This window comes from Oryzias latipes, chromosome 4, assembly GCF_053564925.1.
Source record: "Oryzias latipes strain Hd-rR chromosome 4, Olatipes_Hd-rR_3.1".
Lineage (NCBI taxonomy): Eukaryota > Metazoa > Chordata > Actinopteri > Beloniformes > Adrianichthyidae > Oryzias > Oryzias latipes.
This window is the reverse complement of record NC_136240.1, coordinates 6,393,504-6,416,119: the sequence shown is the minus strand read 5'-3', so window position 1 is coordinate 6,416,119 and position 22,616 is coordinate 6,393,504. Positions and strand designations below refer to the sequence as shown.

General features: G+C 37.9%; 1 protein-coding gene across 4 annotated transcripts; it reads right to left on the bottom strand.

The window, feature by feature from the left end:
* Window positions 1–4,539: 4,539 nt before the first annotated feature.
* Window positions 4,540–9,237, bottom strand: LOC111946974 (allantoinase, mitochondrial-like). 4 transcript variants are annotated; one of them, XM_078945668.1, is made up of 7 exons: window positions 9,111–9,237; window positions 7,471–7,582; window positions 6,272–6,317; window positions 5,958–6,051; window positions 5,693–5,879; window positions 5,459–5,597; window positions 4,540–5,140 (listed from the first exon to the last, which is right to left on the bottom strand). In XM_078945668.1, exons 1-7 carry the CDS (start codon window positions 9,152–9,154, stop codon window positions 5,133–5,135), a joined length of 630 nt encoding a protein of 209 aa, XP_078801794.1. In that variant the 5' UTR covers window positions 9,155–9,237; the 3' UTR covers window positions 4,540–5,132. The 4 variants fall into 4 exon arrangements, with proteins under 4 accessions (XP_078801794.1, XP_078801792.1, XP_078801791.1 ...); XM_078945666.1 differs by having other exon boundaries at window positions 4,540–4,880; XM_078945665.1 differs by lacking the exons at window positions 7,471–7,582; window positions 9,111–9,237 and adding an exon at window positions 6,393–6,831 and having other exon boundaries at window positions 4,540–4,880.
* Between the last annotated feature and the right edge of the window lie 13,379 nt (window positions 9,238–22,616).

Sequence of the window (22,616 nt, the reverse complement as noted above, 5' to 3'; positions counted from 1 at the left end):
GGATGATTCACGAGTCCATCGCAGCAGCGCACAACAATGCACAGATACATTCACAGTTTAGAGTGATCTATAATCTATAATTTGGTCTGTGGGAGGACAGCGGATTGCTCAGGGAAAACCAAGAACACAACTCACAAAAACTATTCAATGCATACCCTCTTGAGATGGGGCGCCCACATTCGAGGACATCATGTTTTGGGTGTTTCTAACATGTTCTTTTGGCATTTTTCTAATGATGGAGGACATTTATAAAGACGTTAAAACTCAAAATATCATTTCTGAGTATCTCTTTCCCACCTGGCAAATGATGTCTTTTAGATAACTAATATACATCCACTGTAAATGTCTGCAGGACATCTTTGACAACTCTATTTTACTACTCTTTTAAATGTTAAATTAGAGGTCTACGACACATCTACCTGTCATCATTAAATCTTGGTATACTTCTAGTTGTCTTCCAGAGTACTTTTTCTAAACATCCATTCATCCTTAGAACGCACTGAGGCTATTTGTTCACAGAAAACTATGACAAAGTTACAGACACCTGCATCAAAACAACAATCAAACACATATTTCTGTTTAGATTTTTAACTTGTCGTATGACTAAACAAACTGATGGTAAAAGGTTTCATGTTTTATCAGAGTGGATTATTGTTATTAGAATGAGCTGATAGCACATTTTCTGATCTTCTTCTGCACAACAGAGTCTAGTTGTGGTTCAGAGGCAAAGTTCTAAAAGTATAGAAATTGTATTGACATATATAGATTAAAGCTAAAAAGTACACCTATGTTGTTGTGTTTATATTTGATAGTAAAAGGAGGAAAAGGATGAAGGCGCACCAAAGTCTATCAAAAGAAACATGTTTAACTTGACTTTTCTATTTTCTATCTAGGAAATGTTTAAAAAGCTTCACTTTTAGACGTCTAACAATACACAATCATTAGATGTCTACAGGTAGATGTGTAGGAGACATTTACTGTATATGCAGACATCGTTCAGAACACTATTGGTGGACCTCTGATGGAGAAACAAAATAGAGATGTCTAGATGACTATTAGATAACCAATTGACATCAAGTGCTGCCATAAACGCAGCACGTCAAGAGACCACCGGAACGACACCTGCGGTGCGGGCCTTAGGAAGAACTATCCACGGGCCACTGGAGAGACTCATCCACAAACCACCATCTCCTGACCAGAGGTTGGCATACTCTGGTTTAACGACAGTAGACGACGGCGGAAGAGGTTAAAAGGAGAATGGGGTTGCACCAGAAAAGACAAGCTAAATACTATAATAACCGTAGGAAAAATGCGCACTTCCTAACGGGTGACTTAGTCTAGGTCTGGTCACATCCATTATCCAAAGCAACAGATAAATTTCAGCAAAGCTAGCGCCTAAGTGAGAAGGGCCAGCAACATGTATAAGAAAACTGGGACCTGTTAATTATAAAGTGTGTATGGTGGACTCACAAAGAGAAGATGTGGCACGTGTAGAACTTTAAAAAGTATAATGGAGCAAATCCCGATTAGCCACCAGCTGGATGGGGGGCCTATGTAGCATTGCCACACAAATATAGGATTGTCATATCGCTGTTGGGATAAAAAACAGTAAATGCTTTCCAAATTAGCCACCAATGTTAATGGTCCAGTATGTCATTGTTAAGTTTCCAGGTGAGCACATTATAAAAGTTTGATTTGTATGTATTTGGTTTTGGATTATGTTTTGTGGACTACAAATATGGCGGCCAAGAGACTTCCTGCCGATGACTTCTGGTTACTCAGGTGTGTGCCTGATGACAGCTAATGACAGCACAAAAGAGGGGAAGATGGAGCCAAGCAGGAAGGAAGGAGAAACAAACTGGCTGGGATGACGTTTGACTGCTGCTTGAAGGATGGATTAGCAACGGATGGTTCTATGGATTAAAAAAGATAAGGAATATACCTGAACTTTCTGCCACCCTTCCTAAGGTCTTCCTTCACCAGAAGGTCTCACGATTTCCATCACAGCTGATCCGGTAAGAAGTCGTTGACCATCGGATTGCGGGCGGAGCGTCACAGGCCCCACTATCTTTGAGACTGCTTAGTCCAGAGGGACAAAAGACACCAAAGAAACTTTAAAGTACTGTGTAAATAAGAAAAAGACTGGGTGTAGTTGGGTGGTGGTTTCTACTAAAGGTGAAGTTGTAAATATATGTGTATATTTCAATATATCATAATTACCTGGGAAACCTCATTGTGTTGGAGTTGTTTTGTATAAATGGAGAAAAAGAATCAAGCACATTCAGTTAAAGATTGAGATCCCTGATTAATTTTTGTAAATACCCTCATTTAATGCAGAGTGTCACAAAGTCTCTTCCATCACGTGAACAAACTACCCAAATGGCTCACCTACAACAGGCAAGGCATGAAGAGACCGCAATGTATAATAGACCTCTATGAAGTTATCTTTATCAGATTCATTATGCATATCTACAGCTGAAAGCTTTGAAATAGCTGTGATTAAGATATTTAGGATACATGTCCGTGCCTAGTGGGTAATTCAAATTGCATACAAAAAGATGCCGTTTGAAAAAGCTTGTAATTGTAACATAGAAGCTATAGTTGGTTGTCCACAAGATCCCTGCTCTGCTCCATTCTGAAGCATCCACTTGCAAATAAATAAACACATTCATTTCCTCATTTTCCTCATCCAAGCTGGTCTCTGGCTCAAAACTGTTGGGCTGGATAGCTCATATTTTGCTCCCCAATTTTGTTGCACCGGTAACATTAGGTTGGAGGGGGCTGAGGGGCTGTAAGCCAGTGGGAAACTGCATAAATTCACTGTATGTTCCACTATATAATGGCTTTGCCATTTTGTAGAAGCTAAAATTCCAAAATCCAGTGCCCTAGAAATTTCCCAGAGGCCCCTGTGAAAAACTAGTGTGCATTGATGCTCACTAGATTAGCAAAGATAGACCACCATGAATGGTGTTTGAATGTGAAATAAAGGTATGTTAAATATTAGTTTAGGTGTTATGATGTTAATCAATTTGATGGGGTTTTCCCAGCATTTAGCAGTCAATCAAAATGCTAATCATTTTTTCCACAGTCATAAGCCAAGCACTGTTGTGTTACAGTTGATTGTCTACAGTGCATTTATCATTTATCTTTTCGTCAGTATTAAAGTACACATCAATAAGTCATTATGCATAACATTCCCAAAAACTATATTTTACTACATTTTACTGAGTCTTTTCATTCTTAGCATTTCACTGTAATGACAATAAAATTGATATTGTTTATACGTGACTAATATAATTTGCAAATCAGAAAAAGTGCATTGAATATTATACAGTATAATTTACATTGTAAATGCATTGCTAGTTTTTTATTTATTCATGTTCCCCCCATTGTTTTAAATTCTTGAAATAATGTTTTTATAAAACTAGTTTGGCCTTCTCTTCTTCTGTCCTCAGATGTGCTGCTAAAGAGCCGCTCCAGTCATCTCCACCTCTGCAGTGCAACCCAGAAGTGATGCAGCAGCATCAAGCGCTTCTCCTCCTCCAATAGACCTAGCTCACTCCTCTAACGGATACGGTGACTGCTACAGCACCTGCTTGTAACCCTTGTGCTATCCTAGGCATTTTAACTTTGGGAGTTGGGTCATCTAGACCCACTAGACAGTGCGCTGAACCTTTTTTCTTCAATGATCTGTGATCTTCACTGGTCTCCATGGATTACATGAAATCTTTCCACCTTTATCCACCTTTGTCATGGTAGGGAGAACACGTCAATGTAAGGGTGGGGTCATTTAAGATAGCACAAGGATTAAGAATCTCTGCCATCCTTCCTGTTACAGGGAGAATTGATTCAAACACTTGAAATTTACGAAGATGCAATAACTTCTCACTGGACTTGCCATGATAAGTGTAAACCATGTGGTCGCAAAACAGTTGTCATGTGAAGATCTTGTAAATGACTCTGATGCAAGAAAAACCAGAAGAGTAAATCTGTGGAATGTTTAGTCAGATTGAGGATGTGTGGTTTAAGAAATTCAAGTTAAGGCAGCAGCAAACCACCACCTTGTCTTTGTAAAATCCTCTTTTAAATTCAAAAACTATAATCCTATTTTTTTGTTAATGTCACTCATTTACGTGTTTTCTTATATTCTTTAAGCTATTTATATTGTATGTAATTGTATATCTTCAATTGTTCATATTTTAGCCCATGGAACACGGTGGCCCAGTGGTTAGCGCTCTTGCCTCACAGCATGAAGGCCCCCGGAACAAGTCCCGACTGGGGGACCTGAAACAGTTTACATGTTCCCCCCGTGCATGTGTGTGCTTTCTCCAGGGACTTCGGCTTCCTCCCACCATCCAAAAACAAGCTTCATCGGTTCATTGGTTACTCTAAATTCCCCCTAGGTGTGAATGGGTGTGTGATTGTGGCCGTGCAACAGGCTGGTGACCTGTGCAGGATGTCCCCTGCCTTCGCCCACGGGATGGGATCCAGAAGCCCCGTGACCCCGAAGGGGACAAAACAGAAGAAGATGAATACTCATTTTGTATTTGATCATTTAATATGCATAAAAAAAGTATTTTGATGTACAATTACCTTGTTTAAACGTTAACAATTTGCAGAGATAAAGTTAATGTTTCGTGTGAAACACTAGCAGAGAAATTACAGTAATGCAAGGGTGCACAACTGAAAATCTTGCCTAGGGCACCAAATTGGCTGGGGCCGGCCTTGCACACAACGATGGCTCATTCCATTTGTGCTTGTCATTAAGGCGGTGGTGTGAGCCTCAAGTGAACTTTCAAGACAAACCAGCTGCTCCTCTCTATGACCGTCCATGGGCACGGATAATTTAAAGACCCACAGCACTCGTATGGGTCTGCCTCCTGTAGGGGTGCATATGACAGGGGCTTTAGGTCACGCCTCCAGAACCTTTGGCTGCCTGATTGAATGGTTTAGCACATTCAGAGAAGTTTGTTTTTAATGAATAGAGTTCATTACTCATTCAAAGCAATAGAAAGAAACAAAAACATTTTCATTTTTGGTTGTTAAAGAGTTTCAGGACTGTTCAGCGATCACACCACTTTAATTCAGCACAGTCCACAGAACAGAGGTGTGACCCATCTCTTAAACTGGCCTCACAGACCTGAACACAGGACAGAGAGATCAGAACAGCAAAAAAGAAATCTTTTGTTTTACATTTCTAGAGTCTTGGCCCTTTGGGTGCCTACTTTCACGTGGAGGATAAAAACAGTCTGGCAGATCGGTCTGACAAAACCCTGACGTGTTATCCTGCATGTCCACTTCATATATTTGCAAGTAAATACATCTACATTTGTATGATACATGTTTATGTATGAAAGTGATTTTTATGGGAAATCTAAACAACTATTAAATTGGACACATCATTTCTGATCTTCTCTTTTTTGTTGCTTTTCACTAGTAGAAAATGGTGCAACGTTACCAAACTGTAAAGATGAGATGCCTCCCCAGGCCTGCATGAAGTCCCCAAAGTCCAGCTTCTTCAGATCCGGTGTGCAGGGGGAGTGATCAGAAACCACCATGTCGATCAGTCCTCGCTTTAACGCAGACCACAACTGCTCCTGGAGGGGAAGAAAACAAAGCCCTCACAGACTAGATTGTGGCAGGAGACAGGCTCACCTGCGTGTCTTCTGCAGATTAAAGCAGTCTGTTTAACCTGGTTAGCAGAGCTTCTAATTGGGGGGCAGCACTTGAACTGTGTGGCCCCTGCAGGTATGCTTTCTGCACACAGGTTGAGGTAATGATGAGTCGTCTCCACTGTCAGAGGAGCTCGGGCCTGTCGAGCCTCCTCGATGAGCTCCAATGGCTCAGCAGAGGACAAGTGGACGATGTGGCATCGAACTCTGTGGAGCAGAAAAGCGTTAAGGGCAAAATCTCCATCGAGGAATTACTAAGGGTTATATGCAGGGTGCTGTTCTCACCTGTACTGCAGACACAGGTGGATCACCGTGTGAATAGCCTCCACCTCCATAATGTCAGGCCTGGACTGCAAAAAGGTGGAGTACCTGCAGGAATCTACCGGGGAGAGAAGGTCATGGGAAAACATTTGGAAAATAAATGCTTTTAAAGAGAAGTTGTCACATAGTTTCTGGTTTAAAATATAACTATAATGCAGCAGGACTGTGACTAACTGACCAGGAAGCAAAGTCCATCCTGGAAGAACATCTCACAGCTCTAACTTGCCAAAAGTTAGTTGCAAGTGCAACTGAAAGACTAAACTGCAGTAAAATGATACCTGAGATCTCCTCAGTTTTCTTGTGAACGTCCTTCTCTGCATGAAACTGCAGGAGAAAAACAGATTTTGTGTCAGTCACCTGGATCTGGAAGAAAGTTCAAAAGCGGATCTGGAGATTTACCAGCAGGACGCTGCCGGTGCCCTGCAGCTGCTGCATGGCCGTGAACTGTGTTATCAGTTCATTCATAAGCATTGTCCTGTGAAGTTTAATGTTAACATTAATAATGTCATATCCGGACAGCTCAGTATTACTGTGTGCTTCATTATCTGAAGAACTCATTCTAGGTATGTGGGACACAGAGGTGGATGCAGGCTGCTCAGTAAAACTGGATGTAGATAGCACATCACTAGTTGTGAGATTGCTTGGACTTGCCAGCTCAAGGGCAGAAGAAGGAATACGAAGAACTACAGAGTCTCCTTCATAACTTGACAAAATAGACACAGCAGATGGTGGGAGCATAAGAGCAGGTGCAGGCTCATCAGTGGAGGTAGCTGCCGATGGTGCAGAGTTGTTTTAGACACTGGTTCACAGAACTTAAGTTCAGGGTGGCTGAAGGAAAATTAAGACTCACAGATTCCCCTTTCATCAATTGATGAAATGGGCAGAGTGTCTTCCAGTTGCCATGCCAGAGGTTCAGTGTGAGGACCAATGAGAAGTTAGATGAATGTGAGGAGCTGTTTTAATCTTCTGGCTCATCGTGGTCCATGTCGTAATCTGGAATACTGATTTCTGTTATTCTTGATTCCTTCCGTTCTCTAGTGCAAAGATAAAATTTTAACGTTCCCATTTTGAGCAGGGAATAAACTTCTCCTACTGTGGTGTTTTCATGCAATACTGCATCCTCTTGATAATCTAAAATATCAAAAGTAATATCCTCCAGTTGTCCCTTTTTAGATCTTCCATTTGGAAAAAATACTTCCTTTGCAATGCTTAAAATGTCAGTGTTTTTTGCTTTCTTTGGCAAATTTATTCTCCTTGTTCCACCTCCATTTTTCTTGTGTAGCTGCTTTGCTTCGTGTATCCATCTTAACTCAACCTTTCTGGTCTTTTTTCACAGCCAGCTTGTTATTCAAATATGCCTTTGGATGTGTTTGAGTTGTATCATGTTCTCCATTGTCAGAGCCTTCTGGTTGTGTGTCAAATCCCATCTTTCTTTTTAGTTTTTGAAGCAATGTCTGCCATTGTGCATCTCTCTCACCTTTCTTTTTATATTCAGAGCGAAACCATCGTGTGGCAATCCTGTCACCGTAGATTGGAACGTAGGTGGCCAAGCGGTCATCATCCATGCTTCCGATTGCTGATATGTCAATCTACAAAAAACAATTTGTTATTAGTTATTCATGGTAAAAGAAATTGTTTTAAACTGGACTAAACGGTGGTTTACTGTACCTTACAAAAAGTAGGATTGTATACACGACATATTCATCAAGAAGCATCAAGACAGTTTGTGACTTTCTGGAGCTACGCTACGTGCATCACACCAACAGGACGTGCGTTTGCTCCAGTTGTGGTTTTTACACGTAATAACGAACATAACTAGTTGGCATGGCTTCTTATGTTATGATAAAACTAATAATAAAATAGTTTTCACTCACTTGCTTGTGAATGCTATCAACATAAAGTACTGCATTAACTACTTGATGTTGACACCTAATAAATTGTAAATAATCGTGCTCAACTCGTTATGAAACTCACATAAACTATGTTTTTCATAAGTACAACTTACTTTGTCATTCCTCATGGTGGAAATTCTGTCCTCCGACACATTTCTATCCCTTAAAAAGGAATAAAGAGGCTCCCACTGATTCTCCATCTTCTCTCTCAGTTCAATCAAGACGAGAATGAAATATTCCTTCTAATATAGAAGGTGACGTTTTACTGTAAACAACTATTTCGTTATTACGAGAAACGTATCACTTTATAACGAGAAACTCTCGTTATTACGAGAACGTTTCTCGTTATTACGAGAAACTGCTCTAAAAAATATTTTTCGCGGTGGCAGCTCAGAGCTTCCATAATTTTGAGATGATCTGGAAAACAACACAAACTCCCGTTGTGTGTTATCCGGAGTATTTGAATTTTTTACGATTTCTGGCCATTTTTCGATTTTAACTCGTCAACATAAAATATTCTCAGAGATTAAGATGACGAAAAGTAAAGTTCTGGTGTTTTTTCTGGCATAAAGTGTCTGAAAAAAATTACTTTAATTTGTTTTTAGCAGAGCACGTCTTCTATGCTGCCTACTCCTTTGCCTGCTCCATGGCGCCCCCAGCACACATTTAATTTTGACCCTCAGTAAGTATTTCTGGTATTTTTCAAACTTCAAATTCTGGCGCTTTATTCAGTGTTGTCAAATGATCTCAGTAAAAATGATCTTAAAAATAGTTCTTTTAGCCCTAAAATTTAGTTTTCAAATATTTACATTATTTCCACTGTCTGCTACGGAGCCCGTGTCCTGACATTAAGATATAAAAATATATCTTGTTCCCACAGATTATTATCTCATTCGCACGAAATACTATTCCGTTCCGTCAAAATTACGGTGGCCAAGAGGTGCAAAACACGCTTACATTTAAGATACAGCAACAGCAAATCCCAGTACAGATGAACAAATCACGAAACACAACAGCAAATCACGAAACACAACAGCAAATACTGAAACACAACAGCAAATCACGCAAAACAACAGCAAATACTGAAACAAATGTCACGGTGAGGGGTTGGCTCGAGAGCCGGTAGGACCCAGATGCAGAGGCACACGGTTCAAGGGCAAGGGGGTTTAATGGCCAACAAACAAAAAGCGCTGCAGAGCAGGATGACAAAGGAAACAAAACTTACTGTGGCGTGGCTTGAAACAAGGAACATGAGCGTGGCAAAAACATGGAACATGAACTCCATGACAAAGGCTAATGGACCAGCACAGGAGGAAGGCAGAGACAAGACTTAAATACAGACAGGGTAGACAAGACACAGGTGAACACGATCAGGGCAGATGGGGACCAAAGGAAGTAAAACTCAAGAAACAAGACAAGACAGGAAACCTTTCAAAATAAAACAGGAAACAGAACCAAACAAGACAGAACAAGAACTAAAACGAAAAATAAGACACAACAAACTCAAACCACGACAACACATCAGCAAATCATGAAACCTATGGTGGCCGGGAGGTGCAAGACACATTTATATTTAGGACACAACCAACAATAAATCCCAAACTAATAAATCACAAAGCACTAATAACAATCTCGGAACAAATTAACAAATACTGAAACACAACAGCAAACCACGGAACAAATGACAGAGTCCTGAAACACAAAAGCAATTTTGGGGGAAAACTAACAAATACTGAATTACAAAAACAATCTCGATACAAATGAACAAATCCAGAAACACAACAAGGAAAGCGGAGAAACGGCGTCTAACTGAAACGGAACGTCCTGAATCCCGGAAGTGACGTAATATAAAACTAATTGTGTATTATGTTTTACATTTCCTTATTACTGTCTTTTTTATGTGGACATTTTCAATACATGAGACAGTCCAAAAGCATTTCTTCAATTGTATTACTACAATAAAAATTACAACAACGTTTAACAAGGTAAAGTTTTTGCTTAGCCGGTATTAAGGGTATTCCCTCTCCGTTAAGACCACTCTAGCAAGAATGCTTCAGGACTGTTTCATGTTTTTAAAATGTCCACATAAAGAAAACAGTTATTAATAACATTTAAAAAATCTTAAACAATTAGTTTTATATAACCTCCATTTCTGTTAGAAGCCATGTCTCCGCTTTCATTGTTGTGTTTCTGGTTTTGGTCATTTGTAACAGGGTTATTTTTTTGTAATTCGGTTTTTGTTTCAGGACTGTAATTTTCATGATTTACTGTTGTGTTTCAGTATTTGCTGTTGTGTTTCGTGATTTGCTGTTGTGTTTCATGATTTGCTGTTGTGTTTCATGATTTGCTGTTGTGTTTCGTGATTTGCTGTTGTGTTTCATGATTTGCTGTTGTGTTTCGTGATTTGCTGTTGTATTTCGTGATTTGCTGTTGTATTTCGTGATTTGCTGTTGTGTTTCAGTTCTTGCTGTTGTGTTTCGTGATTTGCTGTTGTGTTTCATGATTTGCTGTTGTGTTTCGTGATTTGCTGTTGTGTTTCGTGATTTGCTGTTGTGTTTCAGTATTTGCTGTTGTGTTTCAGTATTTGCTGTTGTGTTTCGTGATTTGCTGTTGTGTTTCGTGATTTGCTGTTGTGTTTCGTGATTTGCTGTTGTGTTTCATGATTTGCTGTTGTGTTTCAGTATTTGCTGTTGTGTTTCGTGATTTGCTGTTGTGTTTCGTGATTTGCTGTTGTGTTTCGTGATTTGCTGTTGTGTTTTGGATTTGCTGTTGTGTTTCATGATTTGCTGTTGTGTTTCTTGATTTGCTGTTGTGTTTCAGTATTTGCTGTTGTGTTTTGTAATTTGCTGTTGTCTTTCGTGATTTGCTGTTGTGTTTCATGATTTGCTGTTGTGTTTCAGTATTTATTGTTGTGTTTCGTGATTTGCTGTTGTGTTTCGTGATTTGTTGTTGTGTTTCATGATTTGCTGTTGTGTTTCAGTATTTGCTGTTGTGTTTCGTGATTTGCTGTTGTGTTTCATGATTTGCTAATGTGTTTCAGTATTTGCTGTTGTGTTTCGTGATTTTATGTTGTGTTTCGTGATATGCTGTTGTGTTTCATGATTTGCTGTTGTGTTTCATGATTTGCTGTTGTGTTTCTTGATTTGCTGTTGTGTTTCAGTATTTGCTGTTGTGTTTTGTAATTTGCTGTTGTCTTTCGTGATTTGCTGTTGTGTTTCGTGATTTGCTGTTGTGTTTCAGTATTTGCTGTTGTGTTTCGTGATTTGCTGTTGTGTTTCGTGATTTGCTGTTGTGTTTCATGATTTGCTGTTGTGTTTCAGTATTTGCTGTTGTGTTTCGTGATTTGCTGTTGTGTTTCATGATTTGCTGTTGTGTTTCAGTATTTGCTGTTGTGTTTCGTGATTTGCTGTTGTGTTTCGTGATATGCTGTTGTGTTTCATGATTTGCTGTTGTGTTTCCTAATTTGCTGTTGTGTTTCAGTATTTGCTGTTGTGTTTCGTGATTTGCTGTTGTGTTTCATGATTTGCTGTTGTGTTTCCGTATTTGCTGATGTGTTTCATGATTTGATGTTGTGTTTCAGTTTTTGCTGTTGTGTTTCGTGATTTGAAGTTGTGTTTCGTGATTTGATGTTGTGTTTCGTGATTTGCTGTTGTCTTTCGTGATTTGCTGTTGTGTTTCGTGATTTGCTGTTGTGTTTTGTGATTTGCTGTTGTGTTTCATGATTTGCTGTTGTGTTTCCTAATTTGCTGTTGTATTTCCGTATTTGCTGTTGTGTTTCATGATTTGCTGTTGTGTTTCCGTATTTGCTGTTGTGTTTCCGTATTTGCTGATGTGTTTCATGATTTGATGTTGTGTTTCAGTATTTGCTGTTGTGTTTCGTGATTTGATGTTGTGTTTCATGATTTGATGTTGTGTTTCGTGATTTGCTGTTGTCTTTCGTGATTTGCTGTTGTGTTTCATGATTTGCTGTTGTGTTTCCGTATTTGCTGATGTGTTTCAGTATTTGCTGTTGTGTTTCGTGATTTGATGTTGTTTTTCGTGATTTGATGTTGTGTTTCGTAATTTGCCTTTGTCTTTCGTGATTTGCTGTTGTCTTTCGTGATTTGCTGTTGTGTTTCAGTATTTGCTGTTTTGTTTCGTGGTTTGCTGTTGTGTTTCATGATTTGCTGTTGTGTTTCAGTATTTGCTGTTGTGTTTCGTGATTTGCTGTTGTGTTTCGTGATATGCTGTTGTGTTTCAGTATTTGCTGTTGTGTTTCGTGATTTGCTGTTGTGTTTCATGATTTGCTGTTGTGTTTCCGTATTTGCTGATGTGTTTCATGATTTGATGTTGTGTTTCGTGATTTGATGTTGTGTTTCGTGATTTGATGTTGTGTTTCGTGATTTGATGTTGTGTTTCGTGATTTGCTGTTGTCTTTCGTGATTTGCTGTTGTGTTTCGTGATTTGCTGTTGTGTTTTGTGATTTGCTGTTGTGTTTCATGATTTGCTGTTGTGTTTCCTAATTTGCTGTTGTGTTTCATGATTTGCTGTTGTGTTTCCGTATTTGCTGATGTTTTTCATGATTTGATGTTGTGTTTTAGTATTTGCTGTTGTGTTTCGTGATTTGATGTTGTGTTTCATGATTTGATGTTGTGTTTCGTGATTTGCTGTTGTCTTTCGTGATTTGCTGTTGTGTTTCGTGATTTGCTGTTGTGTTTCCGTATTTGCTGATGTGTTTTAGTATTTGCTGTTGTGTTTCGTGATTTGATGTTGTGTTTCGTGATTTGATGTTGTGTTTCGTAATTTGCTGTTGTCTTTCGTGATTTGCTGTTGTCTTTCGTGATTTGCTGTTGTGTTTCAGTATTTGCTGTTGTGTTTCGTGGTTTGCTGTTGTGTTTCATGATTTGCTGTTGTGTTTCATTATTTGCTGTTGTGTTTCGTGATTTGCTGTTGTGTTTCGTGATTTGCTGTTGTGTTTAATGATTTGCTGTTGTGTTTCCTAATTTGCTGTTGTATTTCCGTATTTGCTGTTGTGTTTCATGATTTGCTGTTGTGTTTCCGTATTTGCTGATGTGTTTCATGATTTGATGTTGTGTTTCAGTATTTGCTGTTGTGTTTCGTGATTTGATGTTGTGTTTCGTGATTAAATGTTGTGTTTCGTGATTTGCTGTTGTCTTTCATGATTTGCTGTTGTGTTTCGTGATTTGCTGTTGTGTTTCTGTATTTGCTAATGTGTTTCAGTATTTGCTGTTGTGTTTCGTGATTTGATGTTGTGTTTCGTGATTTGATGTTGTGTTTCGTGATTTGCTGTTGTTTTTCGTGATTTGCTGTTGTGTTTCGTGATTTGCTGTTGTGTTTCAGTATTTGCTGTTGTGTTTCGTGATTTGCTGTTGTGTTTCATGATTTGCTGTTGTGTTTCATGATTTGCTGTTGTGTTTCCGTATTTGCTGTTGTGTTTCATGATTTGCTGTTGTGTTTCCGTATTTGCTGATGTTTTTCATGATTTGATGTTGTGTTTCAGTATTTGCTGTTGTGTTTCGTGATTTGATGTTGTGTTTCATGATTTGATGTTGTGTTTCGTGATTTGCTGTTGTCTTTCGTGATTTGCTGTTGTGTTTCGTGATTTGCTGTTGTGTTTCCGTATTTGCTGATGTGTTTCAGTATTTGCTGTTGTGTTTCGTGATTTGATGTTGTGTTTCGTGATTTGATGTTGTGTTTCGTAATTTGCTGTTGTCTTTCGTAATTTGCTGTTGTGTTTCGTGGTTTGCTGTTGTGTTTCGTGATTTGCTGTTGTGTTTCATGATTTGCTGTTGTGTTTCCTAATTTGCTGTTGTGTTTCAGTATTTGCTGTTGTGTTTCGTGATTTGCTGTTGTGTTTCATGATTTGCTGTTGTGTTTCAGTATTTGCTGTTGTGTTTCGTGATTTGCTGTTGTGTTTCATGATTTGCTGTTGTGTTTTATGATTTGCTGTTGTGTTTCCGTATTTGCTGATGTGTTTCATGATTTGATGTTGTGTTTCGTGATTTGATGTTGTGTTTCGTGATTTGCTGTTGTTTTTCATGATTTGCTGTTGTGTTTCGTGATTTGCTGTTGTGTTTCATGATTTGCTGTTGTGTTTCGTGATTTGCTGTTGTGTTTCATGATTTGCTGTTGTGTTTCCGTATTTGCTGATGTGTTTCATGATTTGATGTTGTGTTTCAGTATTTGCTGTTGTGTTTCATGATTTGATGTTGTGTTTCGTGATTTGATGTTGTGTTTCGTGATTTGCTGTTGTCTTTCATGATTTGCTGTTGTCTTTCGTGATTTGCTGTTGTGTTTCCGTATTTGCTAATGTGTTTCAGTATTTGCTGTTGTGTTTCGTGATTTGCTGTTGTGTTTCGTGATTTGATGTTGTGTTTCGTGATTTGCTGTTGTGTTTCATGATTTGCTGTTGTGTTTCATGATTTGCTGTTGTGTTTCCGTATTTGCTGATGTGTTTCGTGATTTGATGTTGTGTTTCGTGATTTGATGTTGTGTTTCGTGATTTGCTGTTGTTTTTCATGATTTGCTGTTGTGTTTCGTGATTTGCTGTTGTGTTTTGTGATTTGCTGTTGTGTTTCATGATTTGCTGTTGTGTTTTAGTATTTGCTGTTGTGTTTCGTGATTTGATGTTGTGTTTCATGATTTGATGTTGTGTTTCGTGATTTGCTGTTGTCTTTCGTGATTTGCTGTTGTGTTTCGTGATTTGCTGTTGTGTTTTGTGATTTGCTGTTGTGTTTCATGATTTGATGTTGTTTTTTAGTATTTGCTGTTGTGTTTCGTGATTTGATGTTGTGTTTCATGATTTGATGTTGTGTTTCGTGATTTGCTGTTGTCTTTCGTGATTTGCTGTTGTGTTTCGTGATTTGCTGTTGTGTTTCCGTATTTGCTGATGTGTTTTAGTATTTGCTGTTGTGTTTCGTGATTTGATGTTGTGTTTCGTGATTTGATGTTGTGTTTCGTAATTTGCTGTTGTCTTTCGTGATTTGCTGTTGTCTTTCGTGATTTGCTGTTGTGTTTCAGTATTTGCTGTTGTGTTTCGTGGTTTGCTGTTGTGTTTCATGATTTGCTGTTGTGTTTCAGTATTTGCTGTTGTGTTTCGTGATTTGCTGTTGTGTTTCGTGATTTGCTGTTGTGTTTAATGATTTGCTGTTGTGTTTCCTAATTTGCTGTTGTATTTCCGTATTTGCTGTTGTGTTTCATGATTTGCTGTTGTGTTTCCGTATTTGCTGATGTGTTTCATGATTTGATGTTGTGTTTCAGTATTTGCTGTTGTGTTTCGTGATTTGATGTTGTGTTTCGTGATTTGATGTTGTGTTTCGTGATTTGCTGTTGTCTTTCATGATTTGCTGTTGTGTTTCGTGATTTGCTGTTGTGTTTCCGTATTTGCTAATGTGTTTCAGTATTTGCTGTTGTGTTTCGTGATTTGATGTTGTGTTTCGTGATTTGATGTCGTGTTTCGTGATTTGATGTTGTGTTTCGTGATTTGATGTTGTGTTTCGTGATTTGCTGTTGTCTTTCGTGATTTGCTGTTGTGTTTCGTGATTTACTGTTGTGTTTCAGTATTATGCTGTTGTGTTTCGTGATTTGCTGTTGTGTTTCATGATTTGCTGTTGTGTTTCATGATTTGCTGTTGTGTTTCCGTATTTGCTGTTGTGTTTCATGATTTGCTGTTGTGTTTCCGTATTTGCTGATGTTTTTCATGATTTGATGTTGTGTTTCAGTATTTGCTGTTGTGTTTCGTGATTTGATGTTGTGTTTCATGATTTGATGTTGTGTTTCGTGATTTGCTGTTGTCTTTCGTGATTTGCTGTTGTGTTTCGTGATTTGCTGTTGTGTTTCCGTATTTGCTGATGTGTTTCAGTATTTGCTGTTGTGTTTCGTGATTTGATGTTGTGTTTCGTGATTTGATGTTGTGTTTCGTAATTTGCTGTTGTCTTTCGTAATTTGCTGTTGTGTTTCGTGGTTTGCTGTTGTGTTTCGTGATTTGCTGTTGTGTTTCATGATTTGCTGTTGTGTTTCCTAATTTGCTGTTGTGTTTCAGTATTTGCTGTTGTGTTTCGTGATTTGCTGTTGTGTTTCATGATTTGCTGTTGTGTTTCAGTATTTGCTGTTGTGTTTCGTGATTTGCTGTTGTGTTTCATGATTTGCTGTTGTGTTTTATGATTTGCTGTTGTGTTTCCGTATTTGCTGATGTGTTTCATGATTTGATGTTGTGTTTCGTGATTTGATGTTGTGTTTCGTGATTTGCTGTTGTTTTTCATGATTTGCTGTTGTGTTTCGTGATTTGCTGTTGTGTTTCATGATTTGCTGTTGTGTTTCGTGATTTGCTGTTGTGTTTCATGATTTGCTGTTGTGTTTCCGTATTTGCTGATGTGTTTCATGATTTGATGTTGTGTTTCAGTATTTGCTGTTGTGTTTCATGATTTGATGTTGTGTTTCGTGATTTGATGTTGTGTTTCGTGATTTGCTTTTGTCTTTCATGATTTGCTGTTGTCTTTCGTGATTTGCTGTTGTGTTTCCGTATTTGCTAATGTGTTTCAGTATTTGCTGTTGTGTTTCGTGATTTGCTATTGTGTTTCGTGATTTGATGTTGTGTTTCGTGATTTGCTGTTGTGTTTCATGATTTGCTGTTGTGTTTCATGATTTGCAGTTGTGTTTCCGTATTTGCTGTTGTGTTTAATGATTTGATGTTGTGTTTTAGTATTTGCTGTTGTGTTTCGTGATTTGATGTTGTGTTTCATGATTTGATGTTGTGTTTCGTGATTTGCTGTTGTGTTTTGTGATTTGCTGTTGTGTTTCGTGATTTGCTGTTGTGTTTCCTAATTTGCTGTTGTATTTCCGTATTTGCTGTTGTGTTTCGTGATTTGCTGTTGTGTTTCCGTATTTGCTGATGTGTTTCATGATTTGCTGTTGTGTTTCCGTATTTGCTGATGTGTTTCATGATTTGATGTTGTGTTTCAGTATTTGCTGTTGTGTTTCGTGATTTGATGTTGTGTTTCGTGATTTGATTTTGTGTTTCGTGATTTGTTGTTGTCTTTCGTGATCTGCTGTTGTGTTTCATGATTTGCTGTTGTGTTTCCGTATTTGCTGATGTGTTTCAGTATTTGCTGTTGTGTTTCGTGATTTGATGTTGTGTTTCGTGATAGGATGTTGTGTTTCGTGATTTGCTGTTGTCTTTCGTGATTTGCTGTTGTCTTTCGTGATTTGCTGTTGTGTTTCAGTATTTGCTGTTGTGTTTCGTGATTTGCTGTTGTGTTTCGTGATTTGCTGTTGTGTTTCATGATTTGCTGTTGTGTTTCAGTATTTGCTGTTGTGTTTCGTGATTTGCTGTTTTGTTTCATGATTTGCTGTTGTGTTTCAGTATTTGCTGTTGTGTTTCGTGATTTGCTGTTGTGTTTCGTGATATGCTGTTGTGTTTCATGATTTGCTGTTGTGTTTCCTAATTTGCTGTTGTGTTTCAGTATTTGCTGTTGTGTTTCGTGATTTGCTGTTGTGTTTCATGATTTGCTGTTGTGTTTCCGTATTTGCTGATGTGTTTCATGATTTGATGTTGTGTTTCAGTTTTTGCTGTTGTGTTTCGTGATTTGAAGTTGTGTTTCGTGATTTGATGTTGTGTTTCGTGATTTGCTGTTGTCTTTCGTGATTTGCTGTTGTGTTTCGTGATTTGCTGTTGTGTTTTGTGATTTGCTGTTTTGTTTCATGATTTGATGTTGTGTTTCCTAATTTGCTGTTGTATTTCCGTATTTGCTGTTGTGTTTCATGATTTGCTGTTGTGTTTTCCGTATTTGCTGTTGTGTTTCCGTATTTGCTGATGTGTTTCATGATTTGATGTTGTGTTTCAGTATTTGCTGTTGTGTTTCGTGATTTGATGTTGTGTTTCATGATTTGATGTTGTGTTTCGTGATTTGCTGTTGTCTTTCGTGATTTGCTGTTGTGTTTCATGATTTGCTGTTGTGTTTCCGTATTTGCTGATGTGTTTCAGTATTTGCTGTTGTGTTTCGTGATTTGATGTTGTCTTTCGTGATTTGATGTTGTGTTTCGTAATTTGCCTTTGTCTTTCGTGATTTGCTGTTGTCTTTCGTGATTTGCTGTTGTGTTTCAGTATTTGCTGTTTTGTTTCGTGGTTTGCTGTTGTGTTTCATGATTTGCTGTTGTGTTTCAGTATTTGCTGTTGTGTTTCGTGATTTGCTGTTGTGTTTCGTGATATGCTGTTGGGTTTCATGATTTGCTGTTGTGTTTCGTGATTTGCTGTTGTGTTTCATGATTTGCTGTTGTGTTTCCGTATTTGCTGATGTGTTTCATGATTTGATGTTGTGTTTCGTGATTTGATGTTGTGTTTCGTGATTTGATGTTGTGTTTCGTGATTTGATGTTGTGTTTCGTGATTTGCTGTTGTGTTTCAGTATTTGCTGTTGTGTTTCGTGGTTTGCTGTTGTGTTTCATGATTTGCTGTTGTGTTTCAGTATTTGCTGTTGTGTTTCGTGATTTGCTGTTGTGTTTCGTGATTTGATGTTGTGTTTCGTGATTTGCTGTTGTGTTTCATGATTTGCTGTTGTGTTTCAGTATTTGCTGTTGTGTTTCGTGATTTGCTGTTTTGTTTCATGATTTGCTGTTGTGTTTCAGTATTTGCTGTTGTGTTTCGTGATTTGCTGTTGTCTTTCGTGATTTGCTGTTGTGTTTCATGATTTGCTGTTGTGTTTCCGTATTTGCTGATGTGTTTCATGATTTGATGTTGTGTTTCAGTTTTTGCTGTTGTGTTTCGTGATTTGAAGTTGTGTTTCGTGATTTGATGTTGTGTTTCGTGATTTGCTGTTGTCTTTCGTGATTTGCTGTTGTGTTTCGTGATTTGCTGTTGTGTTTTGTGATTTGCTGTTTTGTTTCATGATTTGATGTTGTGTTTCCTAATTTGCTGTTGTATTTCCGTATTTGCTGTTGTGTTTCATGATTTGCTGTTGTGTTTCCGTATTTGCTGTTGTGTTTCCGTATTTGCTGATGTGTTTCATGATTTGATGTTGTGTTTCAGTATTTGCTGTTGTGTTTCGTGATTTGATGTTGTGTTTCATGATTTGATGTTGTGTTTCGTGATTTGCTGTTGTCTTTCGTGATTTGCTGTTGTGTTTCATGATTTGCTGTTGTGTTTCCGTATTTGCTGATGTGTTTCAGTATTTGCTGTTGTGTTTCGTGATTTGATGTTGTCTTTCGTGATTTGATGTTGTGTTTCGTAATTTGCCTTTGTCTTTCGTGATTTGCTGTTGTCTTTCGTGATTTGCTGTTGTGTTTCAGTATTTGCTGTTTTGTTTCGTGGTTTGCTGTTGTGTTTCATGATTTGCTGTTGTGTTTCAGTATTTGCTGTTGTGTTTCGTGATTTGCTGTTGTGTTTCGTGATATGCTGTTGGGTTTCATGATTTGCTGTTGTGTTTCGTGATTTGCTGTTGTGTTTCATGATTTGCTGTTGTGTTTCCGTATTTGCTGATGTGTTTCATGATTTGATGTTGTGTTTCGTGATTTGATGTTGTGTTTCGTGATTTGATGTTGTGTTTCGTGATTTGATGTTGTGTTTCGTGATTTGCTGTTGTCTTTCGTGATTTGCTGTTGTGTTTCGTGATTTGCTGTTGTGTTTTGTGATTTGCTGTTGTGTTTCATGATTTGCTGTTGTGTTTCCTAATTTGCTGTTGTGTTTCATGATTTGCTGTTGTGTTTCCGTATTTGCTGATGTTTTTCATGATTTGATGTTGTGTTTTAGTATTTGCTGTTGTGTTTCGTGATTTGATGTTGTGTTTCATGATTTGATGTTGTGTTTCGTGATTTGCTGTTGTCTTTCGTGATTTGCTGTTGTGTTTCGTGATTTGCTGTTGTGTTTCCGTATTTGCTGATGTGTTTCAGTATTTGCTGTTGTGTTTCGTGATTTGATGTTGTGTTACGTGATTTGATGTTGTGTTTCGTAATTTGCTGTTGTCTTTCGTGATTTGCTGTTGTCTTTCGTGATTTGCTGTTGTGTTTCAGTATTTGCTGTTGTGTTTCGTGGTTTGCTGTTGTGTTTCATGATTTGCTGTTGTGTTTCAGTATTTGCTGTTGTGTTTCGTGATTTGCTGTTGTGTTTCGTGATTTGCTGTTGTGTTTAATGATTTGCTGTTGTGTTTCCTAATTTGCTGTTGTATTTCCGTATTTGCTGTTGTGTTTCATGATTTGCTGTTGTGTTTCCGTATTTGCTGATGTGTTTCATGATTTGATGTTGTGTTTCAGTATTTGCTGTTGTGTTTCGTGATTTGATGTTGTGTTTCGTGATTTGATGTTGTGTTTCGTGATTTGCTGTTGTCTTTCATGATTTGCTGTTGTGTTTCGTGATTTGCTGTTGTGTTTCCGTATTTGCTAATGTGTTTCAGTATTTGCTGTTGTGTTTCGTGATTTGATGTTGTGTTTCGTGATTTGATGTTGTGTTTCGTGATTTGCTGTTGTCTTTCGTGATTTGCTGTTGTGTTTCGTGATTTGCTGTTGTGTTTCAGTATTTGCTGTTGTGTTTCGTGATTTGCTGTTGTGTTTCATGATTTGCTGTTGTGTTTCATGATTTGCTGTTGTGTTTCCGTATTTGCTGTTGTGTTTCATGATTTGCTGTTGTGTTTCCATATTTGCTGATGTTTTTCATGATTTGATGTTGTGTTTCAGTATTTGCTGTTGTGTTTCGTGATTTGATGTTGTGTTTCATGATTTGATGTGTTTCGTGATTTGCTGTTGTCTTTCGTGATTTGCTGTTGTGTTTCGTGATTTGCTGTTGTGTTTCCGTATTTGCTGATGTGTTTCAGTATTTGCTGTTGTGTTTCGTGATTTGATGTTGTGTTTCGTGATTTGATGTTGTGTTTCGTAATTTGCTGTTGTCTTTCGTAATTTGCTGTTGTGTTTCGTGGTTTGCTGTTGTGTTTCGTGATTTGCTGTTGTGTTTTATGATTTGCTGTTGTGTTTCCTAATTTGCTGTTGTGTTTCAGTATTTGCTGTTGTGTTTCGTGATTTGCTGTTGTGTTTCATGATTTGCTGTTGTGTTTCAGTATTTGCTGTTGTGTTTCGTGATTTGCTGTTGTGTTTCATGATTTGCTGTTGTGTTTTATGATTTGCTGTTGTGTTTCCGTATTTGCTGATATGTTTCATGATTTGATGTTGTGTTTCGTGATTTGATGTTGTGTTTCGTGATTTGCTGTTGTTTTTCATGATTTGCTGTTGTGTTTCGTGATTTGCTGTTGTGTTTCATGATTTGCTGTTGTGTTTCATGATTTGCTGTTGTGTTTCCGTATTTGCTGTTGTGTTTCATGATTTGCTGTTGTGTTTCCGTATTTGCTGATGTTTTTCATGATTTGATGTTGTGTTTCAGTATTTGCTGTTGTGTTTCGTGATTTGATGTTGTGTTTCATGATTTGATGTTGTGTTTCGTGATTTGCTGTTGTCTTTCGTGATTTGCTGTTGTGTTTCGTGATTTGCTGTTGTGTTTCCGTATTTGCTGATGTGTTTCAGTATTTGCTGTTGTGTTTCGTGATTTGATGTTGTGTTTCGTGATTTGATGTTGTGTTTCGTAATTTGCTGTTGTCTTTCGTAATTTGCTGTTGTGTTTCGTGGTTTGCTGTTGTGTTTCGTGATTTGCTGTTGTGTTTCATGATTTGCTGTTGTGTTTCCTAATTTGCTGTTGTGTTTCAGTATTTGCTGTTGTGTTTCGTGATTTGCTGTTGTGTTTCATGATTTGCTGTTGTGTTTCAGTATTTGCTGTTGTGTTTCGTGATTTGCTGTTGTGTTTCATGATTTGCTGTTGTGTTTTATGATTTGCTGTTGTGTTTCCGTATTTGCTGATGTGTTTCATGATTTGATGTTGTGTTTCGTGATTTGATGTTGTGTTTCGTGATTTGCTGTTGTTTTTCATGATTTGCTGTTGTGTTTCGTGATTTGCTGTTGTGTTTCATGATTTGCTGTTGTGTTTCGTGATTTGCTGTTGTGTTTCATGATTTGCTGTTGTGTTTCCGTATTTGCTGATGTGTTTCATGATTTGATGTTGTGTTTCAGTATTTGCTGTTGTGTTTCATGATTTGATGTTGTGTTTCGTGATTTGATGTTGTGTTTCGTGATTTGCTTTTGTCTTTCATGATTTGCTGTTGTCTTTCGTGATTTGCTGTTGTGTTTCCGTATTTGCTAATGTGTTTCAGTATTTGCTGTTGTGTTTCGTGATTTGCTATTGTGTTTCGTGATTTGATGTTGTGTTTCGTGATTTGCTGTTGTGTTTCATGATTTGCTGTTGTGTTTCATGATTTGCAGTTGTGTTTCCGTATTTGCTGTTGTGTTTAATGATTTGATGTTGTGTTTTAGTATTTGCTGTTGTGTTTCGTGATTTGATGTTGTGTTTCATGATTTGATGTTGTGTTTCGTGATTTGCTGTTGTGTTTTGTGATTTGCTGTTGTGTTTCGTGATTTGCTGTTGTGTTTCCTAATTTGCTGTTGTATTTCCGTATTTGCTGTTGTGTTTCGTGATTTGCTGTTGTGTTTCCGTATTTGCTGATGTGTTTCATGATTTGCTGTTGTGTTTCCGTATTTGCTGATGTGTTTCATGATTTGATGTTGTGTTTCAGTATTTGCTGTTGTGTTTCGTGATTTGATGTTGTGTTTCGTGATTTGATTTTGTGTTTCGTGATTTGTTGTTGTCTTTCGTGATCTGCTGTTGTGTTTCATGATTTGCTGTTGTGTTTCCGTATTTGCTGATG

What these genes read in the sequence shown, in the direction of transcription:
- LOC111946974 (XM_078945665.1), bottom strand. Translation starts at nt 6,731, where the DNA reads ATGCTCCCACCATCTGCTGTGTCTATTTTGTCAAGTTATGAAGGAGAC. An exon ending in TTAGAAGCTCTGCTAACCAG is followed by an intron (nt 5,598 to 5,692) that starts GTTAAACAGACT and finishes CTTCCCCTCCAG; the next exon opens with GAGCAGTTGTGGTCTGCGTT. An exon ending in CATCTCATCTTTACAGTTTG is followed by an intron (nt 4,881 to 5,458) that starts GTAACGTTGCAC and finishes GCACCCCTACAG; the next exon opens with GAGGCAGACCCATACGAGTG.